Source organism: Octopus bimaculoides, chromosome 15 (assembly GCF_046866305.1).
Source record: "Octopus bimaculoides isolate indiv1 chromosome 15, ASM4686630v1, whole genome shotgun sequence".
In the NCBI taxonomy this organism is placed as follows: domain Eukaryota; kingdom Metazoa; phylum Mollusca; class Cephalopoda; order Octopoda; family Octopodidae; genus Octopus; species Octopus bimaculoides.
In genome coordinates this window covers 34,219,199-34,233,947 of record NC_142942.1, presented here as the reverse complement: position 1 = coordinate 34,233,947, position 14,749 = coordinate 34,219,199, and the positions used below count along the sequence as shown (strand labels likewise).

Sequence of the window (14,749 nt, the reverse complement as noted above, 5' to 3'; positions counted from 1 at the left end):
AACTCAGTACTTTGTCTCCATGAGGTCCAACGCTTGGAAAGGTGTTCTTTATATGCCACCAGCACAGGTGCACTTGGCTTGACAGGTCCTCTCAAGCACAGCACATCGCCAAAGGTCTCAGTCACTAGTCATTGCTTCTGTGAGCCTCAAAGTTCAAATCATGCTTCGCCACCTTGTTCCATGTCTTCCTGGGCCAATCTCTACCACAGGTTCCCTCCAGTTAGAGATCGCCACTTCTTTACTCAGCTGACTTCGTCCACCTCCACTACTAACTTGGTCACCTAGATTAACAGAAGCTATCTACTACTTTTAGCCTGATCCCTTGGCAGTTGATGGAGTCTATTTCCTGCCCATTTTCAGCATGTTGATGGAGTCTAATATTTTCTTAACTTCTGTCAATCAGCATATTTGAATTTTGAAATAAATAGTTAACACTATTTATTTTAAATTATCACCTCTGCTTTTATTTTTTCTTGCTCTAACCATTTTTCTACATTATCATTTAATTGTTTTCTGCCAGTTAATAATGTGATAAAAAATATAATTTTAAAAATAATCCTGTTTTTGAGTAGTGGATCTCAAAGCACACATAAAACTATAAATAATAACATGTAAATATGGAGTTGAAAAATTCTTTGAGAAAGAAAAGGTTTTTCAAAGTATTTATATGTTGTTATTTATACCTTGATATGTGCTTTGAGATTCACTATTCCAAAAAAGAATTATATCATATTCTCTCAATAGTTTATAAAAATTCTTATAAAGTCAAAAATTTCAGAATCTTTCCTAAATATTTTTTTTACTTCTTTTTCTATCAAAAATTCAGTATAACAAATTCTATAACAATATTAACTGAATATAAGGTGGTGAACTGGTAGAATTGTTAGCACACCAGGCAAACTGTTTAGTGGTATTTCATCTGTTTTCACATTCTGAGTTCAAATTCCGTCAAGGTCAACTTTATCTTTCATCTTTTTGGGGTTAATAAAATAAATGCTAGTTGAACACTGGGGTCTACTTAATTGACTTAGCCCCTCCCTCCCCAAAACTAGCTGGCTTTGTGCCAAAATTTGAATCCAATATTAATTGAACATCACAATTTCAAAAACTATTTAATTGATTGTATACCAAAATTTTAAAAGACACTGCTACAGAGATTTCACTAAAAATATGTTTGATGCCAAGTCAATAATTCATTTAATTTCTATCTAAAATAGAAACTTGGGAATTAAGTTGATGTCAGGATTACCAACAAAGCTTCAACTCACAGCACAGCTATCAATCATGAGTCAACACTCACAACATAGCTATTGGTCATGAATTAATACTCATAGAACAGCTATGAATCACAAGTCAACACTCACAGAACAACTATTACTCAGTCAGTGTACTGTATTTCAATCACAAGCTACATTTTCAGTCTTATAAAACTGCAGCTACATAAAAATATATATAATGACCAGTGATTCAACACAAAGTAATTTAGCAAAAGTAATTAAAGCAAAAGTATAACATTTTCATATTTATTTTAAGAAGATCAACTATAAGTTTCAATCAACAAAATCAATTAGTCCTCAATATCTATAAGTGGGAGCTCGTTTTCTATCTTCTTTAATACCATATTGTTGCATCAAATCTTCTTCAAAGGTCATCAATTTGGGTTGAAATGTAATTTTGGTTACAACTTCTTTGGTACAGTCCTTTGCAGTTTCTGTAAAAGAAAAAATAAACATTACTATTTGTAAATCTCACAGCGAGAGATATTCAGCAATAGTACTTTGGAGTAAAGATTGTTTGCCAACATAACATAGCAGTTCTGGTTTAGGACAAATGTTGCTGTAATTTAGCCCCAGGAGACATCGTCTCCAGCTGGCTATACGATACGATCTGTGTCCTTATATTTTCAAACAAGGGAATCTAGCATCCCTACTCAGCTCAAAACAATATCTGTGTATCGCGTTTTCTGGGTTATTTCGCTTCATCAGCACAGAATAATTATTCAACTAGGGGTGGCGCTGTCAAATTCCAGTTCGAAATATATAGTTTTCAAAGTGACAACTAGTCACTGATCTATAAATTAGAAAAGTACTGTTGCTGAATATCTCTTGTTGTGAGATTTAAAAATAGTAATTTTCTAATTTACAGATCAGTGACTAGTTGTCACTTTGAAAACTATATATTTTGAACTGGAATTTTGCAGCACCACCTCTAGCCGAACAATTATTCTGTGCTGATGAAGGGAAATAACCTGGAAATTGTGATACACAGATACTGTTTTGTGCTGAGTGGGGGTGCTGGATTCCCTTGTTCGAAAATATAAGGACACAGATTGTGTCGTATAGCCAGCTGGAGACAATGTCTCCTGGGACTAAATTACAGCAACATTCGTCCTAAACCAGGACTGCCATGTTATGTTGGCAAACAATCTTTACTCAAAAAAAAAAAAACCCAATTTCTTCATTCTCTGCATGAGAATAATTTTTTTTCTAATTTAATTTATGAGTAGTACTTTTCTTGAATAGCTAAATTTTCAATACCACCACATTTCATTTAATGTTCTGGTATATTTCTTTAATACAGATATATGTGTATGAAGCAGAAAGGTGGTCTCTCTCAAAGACCCCAGCAAAGAGGATTGATGGCTTTGATAGTAGAGCCCTGAGAGTCATCAAGAACATCAGATGGTATCATCACATATCTGACAGAGAACTGCGTGCACACACACATCAGCCAGCATGGACATATCATAGCTGTCCATCATATGAGCTGGTATGAACATGTCCTCCATCTCCCACTAAATCATCCTACCAGCACTTTACTCTCATTTGACAAGCTGCTGCAGGTTAGAAGAGGCCTCATGGCAGGCCAAATGGCTGGACATGGTTGGGGAAGATCTCCAAGAGGCTCAATGTCACCTTGGAGGATGCAGAGAGGCTGGCACAGGACTGCCAGCAATGGAGAGCACTGATAGACCTGGTTGGCTCTATGTATAATGACATCTCTGGGACTACTAACCTGGGATGACCCCAGCCCCATCAGGCAAGAGCATGAAGCAAGCATATATAAAGAGGAATGTTGATTAAGGTATCATATCATATTATACTCAAACAAACAACTGTCAGTACAAGTCAAATGAGGGAACTTCTTGCAGTCACTTAGCTAGCTAGAATTAACAGTTTCATATTCTCCCAAATCACATTTTATCATCTTAAAAGATGTAGGGGAGGAAAAACACATTGGATAATACAATTTTCTATGTTACCATATTACCACTGAAATAAACTGTCTTTATTTTCAATAAAATAACTTTGTTACTGTTAAGCTGGTGTTTAGAGTATATATTAAACCTTTCATCGCCATATTTCTGTTGAAATATACTTTGTTTCAATTAATTTTTAAAACAAAGAAAAATTTACTCAATTGATTGTCACTATTAAGCTGTGTTTGGAACATAAATTAACCTGGAATTATGGTGGAAGATTTTAACTAAAATTACTTTAAAACCAGAAGTCTTTATCATGGAACTAGTAGTAACTTCAGGTAGGTTGGTATCAAAAGGGTTAAGATGAGATTTTGATGGAAAATGATAATCTAAATCATTTTAAAAACATGATTTTTGTATCATATAACTTGGGGTGGTATTAGGCAGGTTGTTATCAAAAGGGTTAAAAAGATGGAACAATCCCTGTGGAGTACCTTTGATCAGAGGTTTGCTCAATCAAGACTGGCCTAGAAATTAAGTGAGAACCAAACAACTGTAAACCTGTAAGTCTTTCTTGCCAACATCTAATGCTGTATACCTTTAGAATAGCCTTTAATCAGTAGAATCAAAGGACTTACAAACTTCTTCCCTCCACCAGGCACAGTCATAAAACTATTGTAAAACATGTCCTGTTTGCAGCAAATTGAAAACAATGATTCTCATTCAACAACTGAAGTTAAGCAACATTGAACATAGCTAATACTTAAATGAGTGACTACTTGGGAGACCTAGGGCTATAAGCACTTTATACAGCCCAATAAGAGAGCCTTTGTATGGTCTCTTGACCTGATAGAAACAGCAGCTAAATATCTACGATTAGGAAACACTGGATAATGTGTTCCTAAGTTACCAACACATTGGAAAAAACGTAAGATACTGATGGATGGAATGTCTATAATCATGATTCTGTTTAAACTATGGCTGAGCAGAGGCTAAACAATATTATGTTAAAGTTTCACACAAGAGAATATTAAGAAGCCTGAATATTAATATTTGTAGGTTTTTGGTTTAACCCTTTAGTGTTTAAACTGGCCATATCCTGCCTAAATATTCTAATAGTTAAAACTGGCCAGATCTGGTCTCTCATACCTATCCTATAATGTCATTCTGAATGTGAGCAACCACATCATGAAAGTCTCTGCATGATTAATTCAAAGTAATGTGAATAAATAAGCATTGCATTTGAGAGAGTAATCTGAATGCTAAAGGGCTCAGAGTTTCAGAGGAATTATTTTTCCATTGGTCCATTTTCCTTCTTTTTTTTTTTCTCTTGAATGATAATCAAGGAATGCTTGTTAAAGAAGATACATACCTTTATAATCAATTTTAACAACACCATCCTCAGGATCTTCATTCCGTGCTATACGAGACAATGGAATTATCCGACCAGTCCTTTCAGACACTCGAACTTTCTCTCCTTCTTCAGTATACCGCCACACTACTTTGGTAGGTTTCCTGCAAATTCAGAGAACTTTTAAACAACTGGAGAACATAAATAAATAAAATTATTCTTACAACTGTTCACATTTTTCAAATGTAAGAGTAGTGAGAAAATATCAGACTTCATTCTTTGATTTTGTTTTGGAAACAGATGTGTGTGGTGATGATGATGATGATGATGATGATGATGATGATGATGACGACGACGACGACGACGACGACGACGATGATGATGATGATGATGATGATGACGATCCTCTGCCTTTTAGTATCTACAAGTCTTCTGAAGCATAGTTTGTTGGTTTAGTTAAACCTAAAATTCTCCATTTATCTGAATAGGCATTAGGTTTTCTCTCAGTCTTCTAGTAAAACCAAGAAGAGCTGTTCAAGTCAGTGTAGTCTGCCCACAAAAAAATGTGCTCAACTTTATAGACAAACCACCTGTTTGGACTGAACACAGATGTTGCTGTTCCTAATTTTAACCACTCTACTCCAATTGTCATAGCTGTATGTTATCCAAGCTTCTGTTCTGTACAATTGCTTTGTAGGTATGAAATTTAGTCTTTAGTGTTACATCACAATTATATCATAGATAATGAGAATTCTCTCAAACCCAAGTTATATGTACATGTATATGTGAATATATGCCCATATGTAATGTATATTTGAATACAAGGAAGTACTGTGTCCACAGTTGGGACTGAATTTCGATTATGCACACAAACATTCCAGATTGTTTCCAGAGAGTCTACTCAGCTAATTACCATCACATCATTAATGGACATATTCTAGTCTCTGGCCCAAAGGTGTGCTGTCTCTTCTATGACTACTATAATGGCCTCTGTTTCTCACATCTCCAATACTCAGGCACCCACCACCTACTTGTCTCTCCTCCTCATCACTCTTGGTGCATCTAACTCCATCTTTCCTTGCACTAACCCCTATTCCCAATCCTTTCTCTTTCTGGAATTTCCTTCCTGTTCATGCCTTTCCTACAGGTATTGACCAATAACAGCTTAAACATAACATTAATGATATCTCATCAGTCTTAGAGGGTCTGTAAGGTTCATGGACCCAGTCTCTTTCTCCAGGTACAGAAAGAAAAAAAAATGTATACACACTGACACATAGATTAGTATATGGAAAAGTTTATGCATAATTATCTCTAGTTATGTGATCAGTTGAATATATAAAGATGTATTTAAATACTTTTATAATCATTGGTCTATAACAAGTGATTAGTTCACTAAGGAAATTTTAAGTAAATATTAGTAATTTTCAATCAATTATTTTGTTGTCACTTGAGTAAAGATATTTTCTTTTCTAATCAGGATGAACCAAATGAGGGTAACTTAAACTGAGGAAACACTAAAAAAAATATTTTGTCTATACAGGACAATAATAACGATCCCCTATGTAACACGAGTATTTCACACAAAAATATTTAATGAAGAGGAATTCCTCAACACTATTATCACATCATTTTAGTTCCCAAGATCGGTGGTTAGACAGGAACATATTTTTGAATCTGTGCTTGCCAACTTTTTTGACAGGCAGTCAAAGATACAAGTGCTAAGTGTAATATGTCAGAAATGCAAACAGTTTTGCTTTGTAGAATGTTAAATGCCAAAGTATTTAGCGTTGAAATATATTCTAGTTTTGATGCAGAAATCTAAACATTTGATCTTGAATTTGGAAAGTTTTCTTATGCTTTTCCAAAGACTGTATGTTGTAGCATTTATGAAGAGAGCAACATTTCTAAACTGCACTCTATTCACAGGTTTAGACCAAGTGGTAAAATTTTATTTTCTAGAAATGTTTAGCTTTAGTACAATTGTAGTTGCAAGATTTTCTGTATGTGAAAAGTAAGAAAAGAATCTTGAAGTGATGTCATCAGCAAGTAGACACAGGCATAAATCTGAAGGTGTGGGGAAAAGGAAGGGATCAAAAAAGGTCACTAAGTTCTATGGTTTATCTGAGTCAGTAGTGTATGGGTCACCATCAACACAAACTGAAATGGAGTGACATGCAAGAAAACTTCTACTCAAGATTTAAATACAGTCTGCTGCCAAATGGCTAGAAGATTCTCAGACACTATTGGAAACTGGTGCCAGGGGCAACAACTCTGTTTCTCATAACATTCACTAGAACAAAAGACATGTAACAGAATTAGCTTCTCTTTTACTCTCTCTTTTACTTGTTTCAGTCATTTGACTGTGGCCATGCTGGAGCACCGCCTTTAGTCGAGCGAATCAACCCCAGGACTTATTCTTTTGATAGTAATACTTTTTATATCACCCACCTCTCTTTTTTGAGATTTTTTCTTAGTTACACAGTTAATATTTTTTCTGTTTGGCATCCACTTCCAAGAACTCCATGTTTTCTTTTTCTTACGCTTGTGCACCTGGCTGGGTTCAATCACCTGTATTGGCATTGATACTTGAAAAGTATCATATAACCATTCCATTGGTTCTTCCATTCTCTTGGGCTTGCTCTCAATGAATCTTTTTTTAAGTTGATTCATGTATCTCTTGTATACACCCTTTCTACTTTTTACCAAATATAGCATTTTTCCTATGCGTCTGGTAATCACACCATCTTCCCAACTCTGTTTTCCATTCTTATATGCCCTCACAAACACCTTTTCACCAATTTTGAAAAATCTTGCTGTATTTTCCCTTGCAAATTTTCTTTTCTTGTCCAGTAGCAATTTGTTGAAAACTGATTTTCTTTTCCTTGCAAACATCAACTCCACTGGTGACATACCTGCTGGTGTATTTGGATATGGTGTCAAATTGTTTACTCTTAAGAATTGTTGAGAGCTACCTCATCCGTAACTTCCTTATTTGACTTTCTTAGGGCTTTCTTGAACATATTGACAAAGCATTCTACTTGTTTGTTAGATCTGGGATGGTATAGCGCTGTAGTTATATGTTCTACAGTGAACATTTTAAAGAACTTTTTAAATTCAAAAGACACAGATTGCATTCCATTGTCAGACACTATCACATCTGGGATGCCAAATCTTGCAAACAGCTCATGTAAAAAATTTGTCACAGTTAAGGAGGATGGATTTTTACACTTTACAAATTTTTGGCCATTTACAGAAACTATCAACTACCACTAAGTAGTACGAACTATTTAAAGGACCAGCAAAATCAATGTGTAGTCTTGACCATGGAACATCTACTTTTGGTCAAGGTCCACTTTTTATCGTCTGTAATTTTGCTGCTAGAGCACATCCTCTACAGCCATTCGCTAAATTTTCAGTTTCTCTACCCATTTTTGGCCAGTACACATAGCTACGCATTAAAGCTTTCATCCTCATAATACCAGGATGTCCAACATGAAATTCCTTCAACATTTTCTTTTGTAGTGTTTCAGGTATCACTACTCACTGTGCATACATCATTACACTATCACAAATTGAGTATAGGTTCATATCTTGGTTTCGTTTAGCACAAATCCTGTTCCTATTTACTTTTCCTGACCACAGTATTCTTTTCACTTCTGTTATGAATTTGTCTGTTACCGAATTTTGTTTTATGTCTTCTTGGGTTACTAGTAATTCACATATCACATTACATTTTTTACTTCTCCTGCTCTTAAAGCTGTGATTACCATATGTTGGAATGACTCGCAGTGTTTCGTTATCAGTCTGAACAAACCATCCGTATGCCCTAGATTTTTTGACAATAACTATTCCATTTTGTAGTCATAATTCAATAAGTGGCTGAGTTCCTTTTGAGCTTTGGGCCTCATGGGAGCAAAGTGGTTGAGTTCCTTTTGAGTGTTGGGCCTCACGGAGGCAATGACTGAGCCCTTTGGCATTATGTTGTACTTGAGAAGAAGACCTACCAAGCCAAGCCAAGCAAAATTGTAGCTGTGGCAGACACCAGTGTCACGCAAATGGCACACGTGCTAGTGGCACTGAAAAGCACCCATTACACTCTCAGAGTGGTTGGCGTTAGGAAGGGCATCCAGCCATAGAAAACCATGCCAAATCAGACTGGAGTCTGATGCAGCCTTCCAGCTTACCAGCCCTGGTCAAACCATCCAACCCATGTCAGCATGGACAACAGTCGTTAAATGATGATGATGATGTAGTGCCCCATCGCTGTAGTCTATTCACTGTGTGTGTTGGTATTCCTTTTTTAGAACCGTATATTGACAGTAGTGAGTGATGATCCATTTGTAGACAGAAACTTCTTCCATGAATAAATCTATTGAATTTTTTCACACTCAATATGATTGCTAATGCTTCCTTTTCTATCTGACTATAGTTTCTTTCAGCTGGTAATAATGATTGTGATGCATGGACTATAGCCTTTTTACCCCCATCATCATATTGTGCAGAATCATGGCTCCTACACCAAAATCACTCACATCTGTAGCCAATATAACATCCAACAATAAGTTTGATGTTAAAATATTTAACTAGTCAAATGCCTTCTGACACCTATCAGTCCAATACCATTTTGTATTTTTCTTTAACAGATCATTGAGTGGGGCCCTTACATTATGTATATTGGGAATGTAAATTTGATAATAATTTACTTAATCCAAGAATACTTGTATCATAGTCACATTATTTGGCGTGGGTATATTTTTTATCGCAGTTGCTCTGGATGGACCCAGTTTCCATCCATTTTATTCTATTATCTGGCCCAAGTATTTAATTTCTTTCATAAAGAACTTACATTTTTCTTGTTAACTCAAAACCGTATTTTCTAATCTTCTCAAATACCCTATCTAATTTACGAATCGATATTTCCAACAGTTGAAATTGATAGATTTAATATTTGTTAAGTTTCAATATAACAGCTTTAGATTTGATTCTGTAAATCATGTTCTAGACTGGTGGTTCTCAACCAGGGCCCATATGGTCCTTAGGGGTCCATATAAGATTTTGTGTTAAAATTTATGAGCAATAAATTGCTTATTCTTCAACATTACACAAAATATTTTAACAATCTTTTAATGCAATTCCTAATAATATTTAATAATAATAAGATTGTTTTAAAGATAGAATGGCTGTGAGGGTCCACTGGAGTAAAATAAGAATCAAAGGGGTCCACATAGGTAAAAAATGGTTGAGAATCACTGTTGTAGACTAACACCATAATCCTTTGTTCACAAATAATACATCCTCCAAGTTTTCACTAAACTGAAAATAAACAGAATTTATCATGTTAACTTTGCTTATTTAATAAATTCAAACACAAATCCAACAGAAAATATTAGTAGTAGCAGCAGCAGGAGATTACATACTGGTCAGAGGGATCCACCAGAGATACTTCAGTCGTTACTAAAAGAGGTTGTTCTTTGCGGATTATACTTCCTGGGTTTTTTGCTGTTTTATACAGTTCTTCGTATTTCTATAAAAAGAGGACAAATATAAAAGAGATTATATAGACACAGACACATGCTCGCATATAAACAGACACATACATATATACACAGGATGGGCTTCCTTCAGTTTCCATTAACCAAATCACCTCACACAAGCTTTGGTTGGTTGAAGGCTACAGAAGACACTTGCCCAAGGTCCCATGCAGTGGGATGATCATGAAACCACACAACCATACCTGTGCTCTACCACACCAGCACCTACTATATATTGAGAAAATCCAATAAAAAGTGTGGGGGGAGGGCAGGAGAAATATGCACAAGGTAGTTGGTATTAACGTTTTAATTTATTAATGTATATATGAGATTGAATAAGTGCTGGCTAAGTTGATGGGGCAGGGGCATGTTAACTAATTAAGTGAAGGAGTGTCAGTTCATTCACTGGTGCAGTACTATCTTCCTAACAGGTTATTTAACTTCACAATAAATAATGTTTTGTTTATAAAAGCACAGCCTATTACTGTATAATTGACACTATTTTCATAGCCCTTGGAACCGAGCTTGAAAATACATATTATAATGTAAGTGTAATATATACAATGCAGTAAGAAACTTCTCTAACATATCCAGCAACAGAAGTTAGTAATAATTTGCTGTGTTCCATAGCCTCATATTTCATATAAAATTGAATAATTAATTCTTAGTTGGACAAGAAAAGACATATGAAAGGTGCAATAATAAAATGATGTTTAATATTAAGCTATTGAATTTAAATGAATTCAATCAAGTTGTGAGAAAATTGAAGGATTCATCATTTTATGAAGATTATTATAATTTTATAATTACATTAAGAGAATACTTACATAGTTAAGGCCTTCTACATAGCACCAATTACGTTCCTTTATAATCTGAGTCACAATACCTTGCTTCCCTTTATCCCTCCCAGTTAAAATCTCAACCTAAAATGGATAGAAAAAAAGATACAAAGTTAAATAACAAAAATAACTTACATCAAGGAAAAAAAAAATTGAGCAAAGTATCTTTTAAAATGTAAATTTTCAATTGAACAAAAATTCTATCTGTCAACTAAAATCCTAATATTAGTTTTTTAATCAAAAAATCACAAGATGATAAAAATTTGAGAGTATTTTTTCTTTATTAAGAAAATATTTCAAATAAAGAATATTTTAGTTTGAAGGAAACAATAAAAATTTCTAGCTACCCAGAAATTAGTTTAGCAATGTTAACAAATATGTGACTGTCATGATTATCAATGTAAGACAAATATATCAGCATTAGCTGTATACACCTGAACAGATGTCACTCTGATGCTTTTCATCGCAGTATACATACTTTTTTTTTAAGACCTGGTTAAAGTGTCCTATTCCATCAAACACTACATTATAGTTTACACACTTCCTGTGTACAAGCTATTATCTTCCAATTACAAGATATCATTTCACATCAGCATGCAGACTATTCACTGCTGCTCCTGGCTCAAATATTTTCAACTGAGCAAACAATTTCAAAATTTGAATATATAACCCCACCTTACTGCCCCTAAAACTTCATAATGAAAACATTATCTATATATATAAAAATGAGAATGTGTGTCTGTCTGTCTGTCTGTCTGTGTGAATCCCTAAAACTCGAGAACTACACAACCAATTTCATTCAAATTTTACACATGCCTTACTTAGGGTTCCAGTTGTGTTTTAGTCAAAAAAAATTATTAACTTCTTGCAGAGTTCGAGTACACGGCAACATAATATCTCCCCCACTATTTAAGTATTACGTGTCAAAAGTGAAACAAAAACACTCATGTCAAATACTTTCACTTTAAAAATGAAACTATTCCACTAACTGAAACAATCACATTTCGATACTGTAGTGACAGATACTTTCACAGAGAGAGAAAGAGAGAAAGAGAGAGACAGAAAGAGAGAAAGAGAGAGACAGAAAGAGAGAGAGAGAGAGATGTATATGTATATATATACATGCATATGTACACCATTTCGATACTGTAATGACAGATACTTTCAGAGAGAGAGAGAGAGAGAAAGAGAGAAAGAGAGAGAGAGAAAGAGAGAGAGAGAAAGAGAGAGAGAGAGAAAGAGAGAGAGAAAAAGAGAGAGATGTATATGTATACATATAGATGTACACGTATATATGTACACGTACATGTATATGTATACATATGTGTAGATGTGTATATATATATATATATATATATATATATATATATAGATGTACATGTAATATGTACACATATATACATATATACATGCATACAGATATCTATACATATATACACCCATCACACACACATACACATGCACACAAACACACACATTAGTCATTTGTTTTCTTATCCAAAACTACGTCAAAAGTACTGAATGGATCTTTATGAAATTTGGAAATTATATTCTTTGCATAACGGCCATAACTCCCATGAAAATTCATATATTTTTGATGTTGATGAAATTTTTACCCGAACATAACAGATGAGCATTATTTAGAAAATGATGTCACACGTTATCGAGGCTACCATTCTTTCTGGATGTGCAAAAGGGGATGACGTCTTTATTCCAAGAATTCCTCTTACTCCATCAGGAGCAGACATTCCTTTTACATTCAGAAGACTACAATTCCCCCTTCGTGTGACTTTTGCCATGTCCATAAACAAATATCAGGGTCAAACACTGTCTGTAGCTGGTCTTCTCTTGGAAGAGCCCTGCTTCTCACATGGACAACTGTATGTTGGCTGCTCAAGAGTGGGCAGCAACAAAAAAACCTATTTGTATATGCTCCACAAGGGAAAACAAGGAACATAGTTTACAATGAGGTGTTATAATCACAACAGCAAGAAAGTATGTACATGATCACCTTCTTTTACGAAACTTCATTGACTTTCATATATTTATATTGATATACATATATATACGTGTGTTTGGGTGCGTGTGTGTATATATACATCTCTATATATAAAGATGATGCGTAGTCTAGACGGCGTTTTTAGATTTCATTATTCTCTTTAACCCGGGCAACGCCGGGTATTTCTGCTAGTATATAATATAAATATATAATATATATATATTATATATAACTCAGCCACTTATAGCTTTAAGTGGCTGAGTTGTAGATAGTATATGTTGCTACATTTAACACTTTAGTATTTAAACCGACCACATCTGGCCAAAATATTCTGCCTCTTTTATGTTCAAACTGGTCAGATTCAACATCTCATACATACTCTGCAATGTCATTGTAAAAATAAATTGTACTAGTACAATTATATAACTGTATAAATAAGCAACACAGGATAAAGTAATGTACAGCTATTCTATGTATATAAATACATTTACATATACGCAGATGTTGGTATCAGCTGATCTCCTGCATACATTTTTACTTGCTATTATAGAGCACAGGCAATATGTATATACATATATCTCAACATGTCTCCATTTCTTGATTAGAGTTGGATCAACTAAGAGTGCTGTGTACATATGTGTGTATGGAAACTATTACTAAGTATAACCAGCAAGGGTGCTTGCATGAGGCTGTTGAAATTTTAGAAATATCAGCTGAAAAATGGCGAATATATTGTAATTTTAGCAGTAAAGTCTGTACCTTTTCATTTACTTATAAATTTCATTCGCAAGATTATCTCCTGTTTTATATTAACTTTTGCTTCTTTTAAATAAAAGTTGATCAGTTTTAAAGTGATGTACTTTAAATTGATATTCGTTTCTTTTAAATAAAAGTTCGTGTGATTCAAATTAAAATTCATATAATTTAAAATGCAGTTAAGTTGTTTAAATTCAAGATTCATTTGTTTAAATTCGAGAGTGAAAAGGTGTAGATACACTCTTAGGATGATAAAAAAAAAAAAGATGGTTATTTATGACTGAAAACTGATCAGAGGTCTGTTTGACATGTGACCTATGCAGCTAATAATTATTTAAAAGTTCGTTTTAATAAAAAGATTTGCAATTAAGATGGTTTTTATATAGAAGCAAGAATTTTGAAAACCGTCAATATGAAAACAATCACGAAAGGTTGTCTCCCTTGTTTTATAATCCCACAAAAATGACAGTAGCAATTGGGCAAGTTGATTGTGTTGCTGGTGAAAATATTATTGCATCAGAGGTGAACATATCTCACAGAACACAGTGAGAGAGTATTGCGTAATTATTATGTTTTTATTAGTTTTTCAGTGTTAAATTTTAATTCTATGATGGATAACTTAGGCTCAGTTTGTTTTACACTAGATGATATCTCCAGAAGAGCTTTGACTATAGAATGGAGTGAATCATCCACCAGACACAAGTTCACAGCTTTATTCTTATCAAACAAAAATTTTGCAGAATGAAAAATTGCAAATTAAATCACTGAACATATGAAGACAACATCATCAATCAGAATATTTTCCAAATTTCTTCCTATCATCATGAACAGGGGTTATGGGGATATGTAGAATTAAATCATCTAAGCAGGACAAACTGAAACTGCATTGATGGCCCAATACTTTAACTATTTTACCTCTCTTTCTCTCACACAAATATGTAATTATATATATAATTATTATGGAAAATATGAAGAGTTTAGGTCAAGGTAACCCAAACTAAAAGGTATGCGTTCTGAATGCTCCAATAGGTGCAGGTATGACTGTGGTTAATGGAATTCACTTCAAAA

At 34.1% G+C, this 14,749-nt stretch overlaps 1 protein-coding gene across 2 annotated transcripts in view; it reads right to left on the bottom strand.

The window, feature by feature from the left end:
• Positions 1-1,509: 1,509 nt before the first annotated feature.
• The window catches only part of LOC106880614 (uncharacterized), a 77,205-nt gene continuing 63,965 nt past the window's right edge, over positions 1,510-14,749 (bottom strand). For both annotated transcript variants that reach the window (XR_016244451.1, XM_014930633.3), the window contains 4 exons: positions 10,915-11,010; positions 9,974-10,080; positions 4,575-4,717; positions 1,510-1,711 (listed from right to left, as the gene is read on the bottom strand). Coding sequence is in view for 1 of the 2 variants with exons in the window: in XM_014930633.3 (XP_014786119.1) it covers positions 1,575-1,711; positions 4,575-4,717; positions 9,974-10,080; positions 10,915-11,010 (483 nt within the window). In the remaining variant the exon portion in view is untranslated. The remainder of the gene's footprint in view (positions 1,712-4,574; positions 4,718-9,973; positions 10,081-10,914; positions 11,011-14,749) is intronic.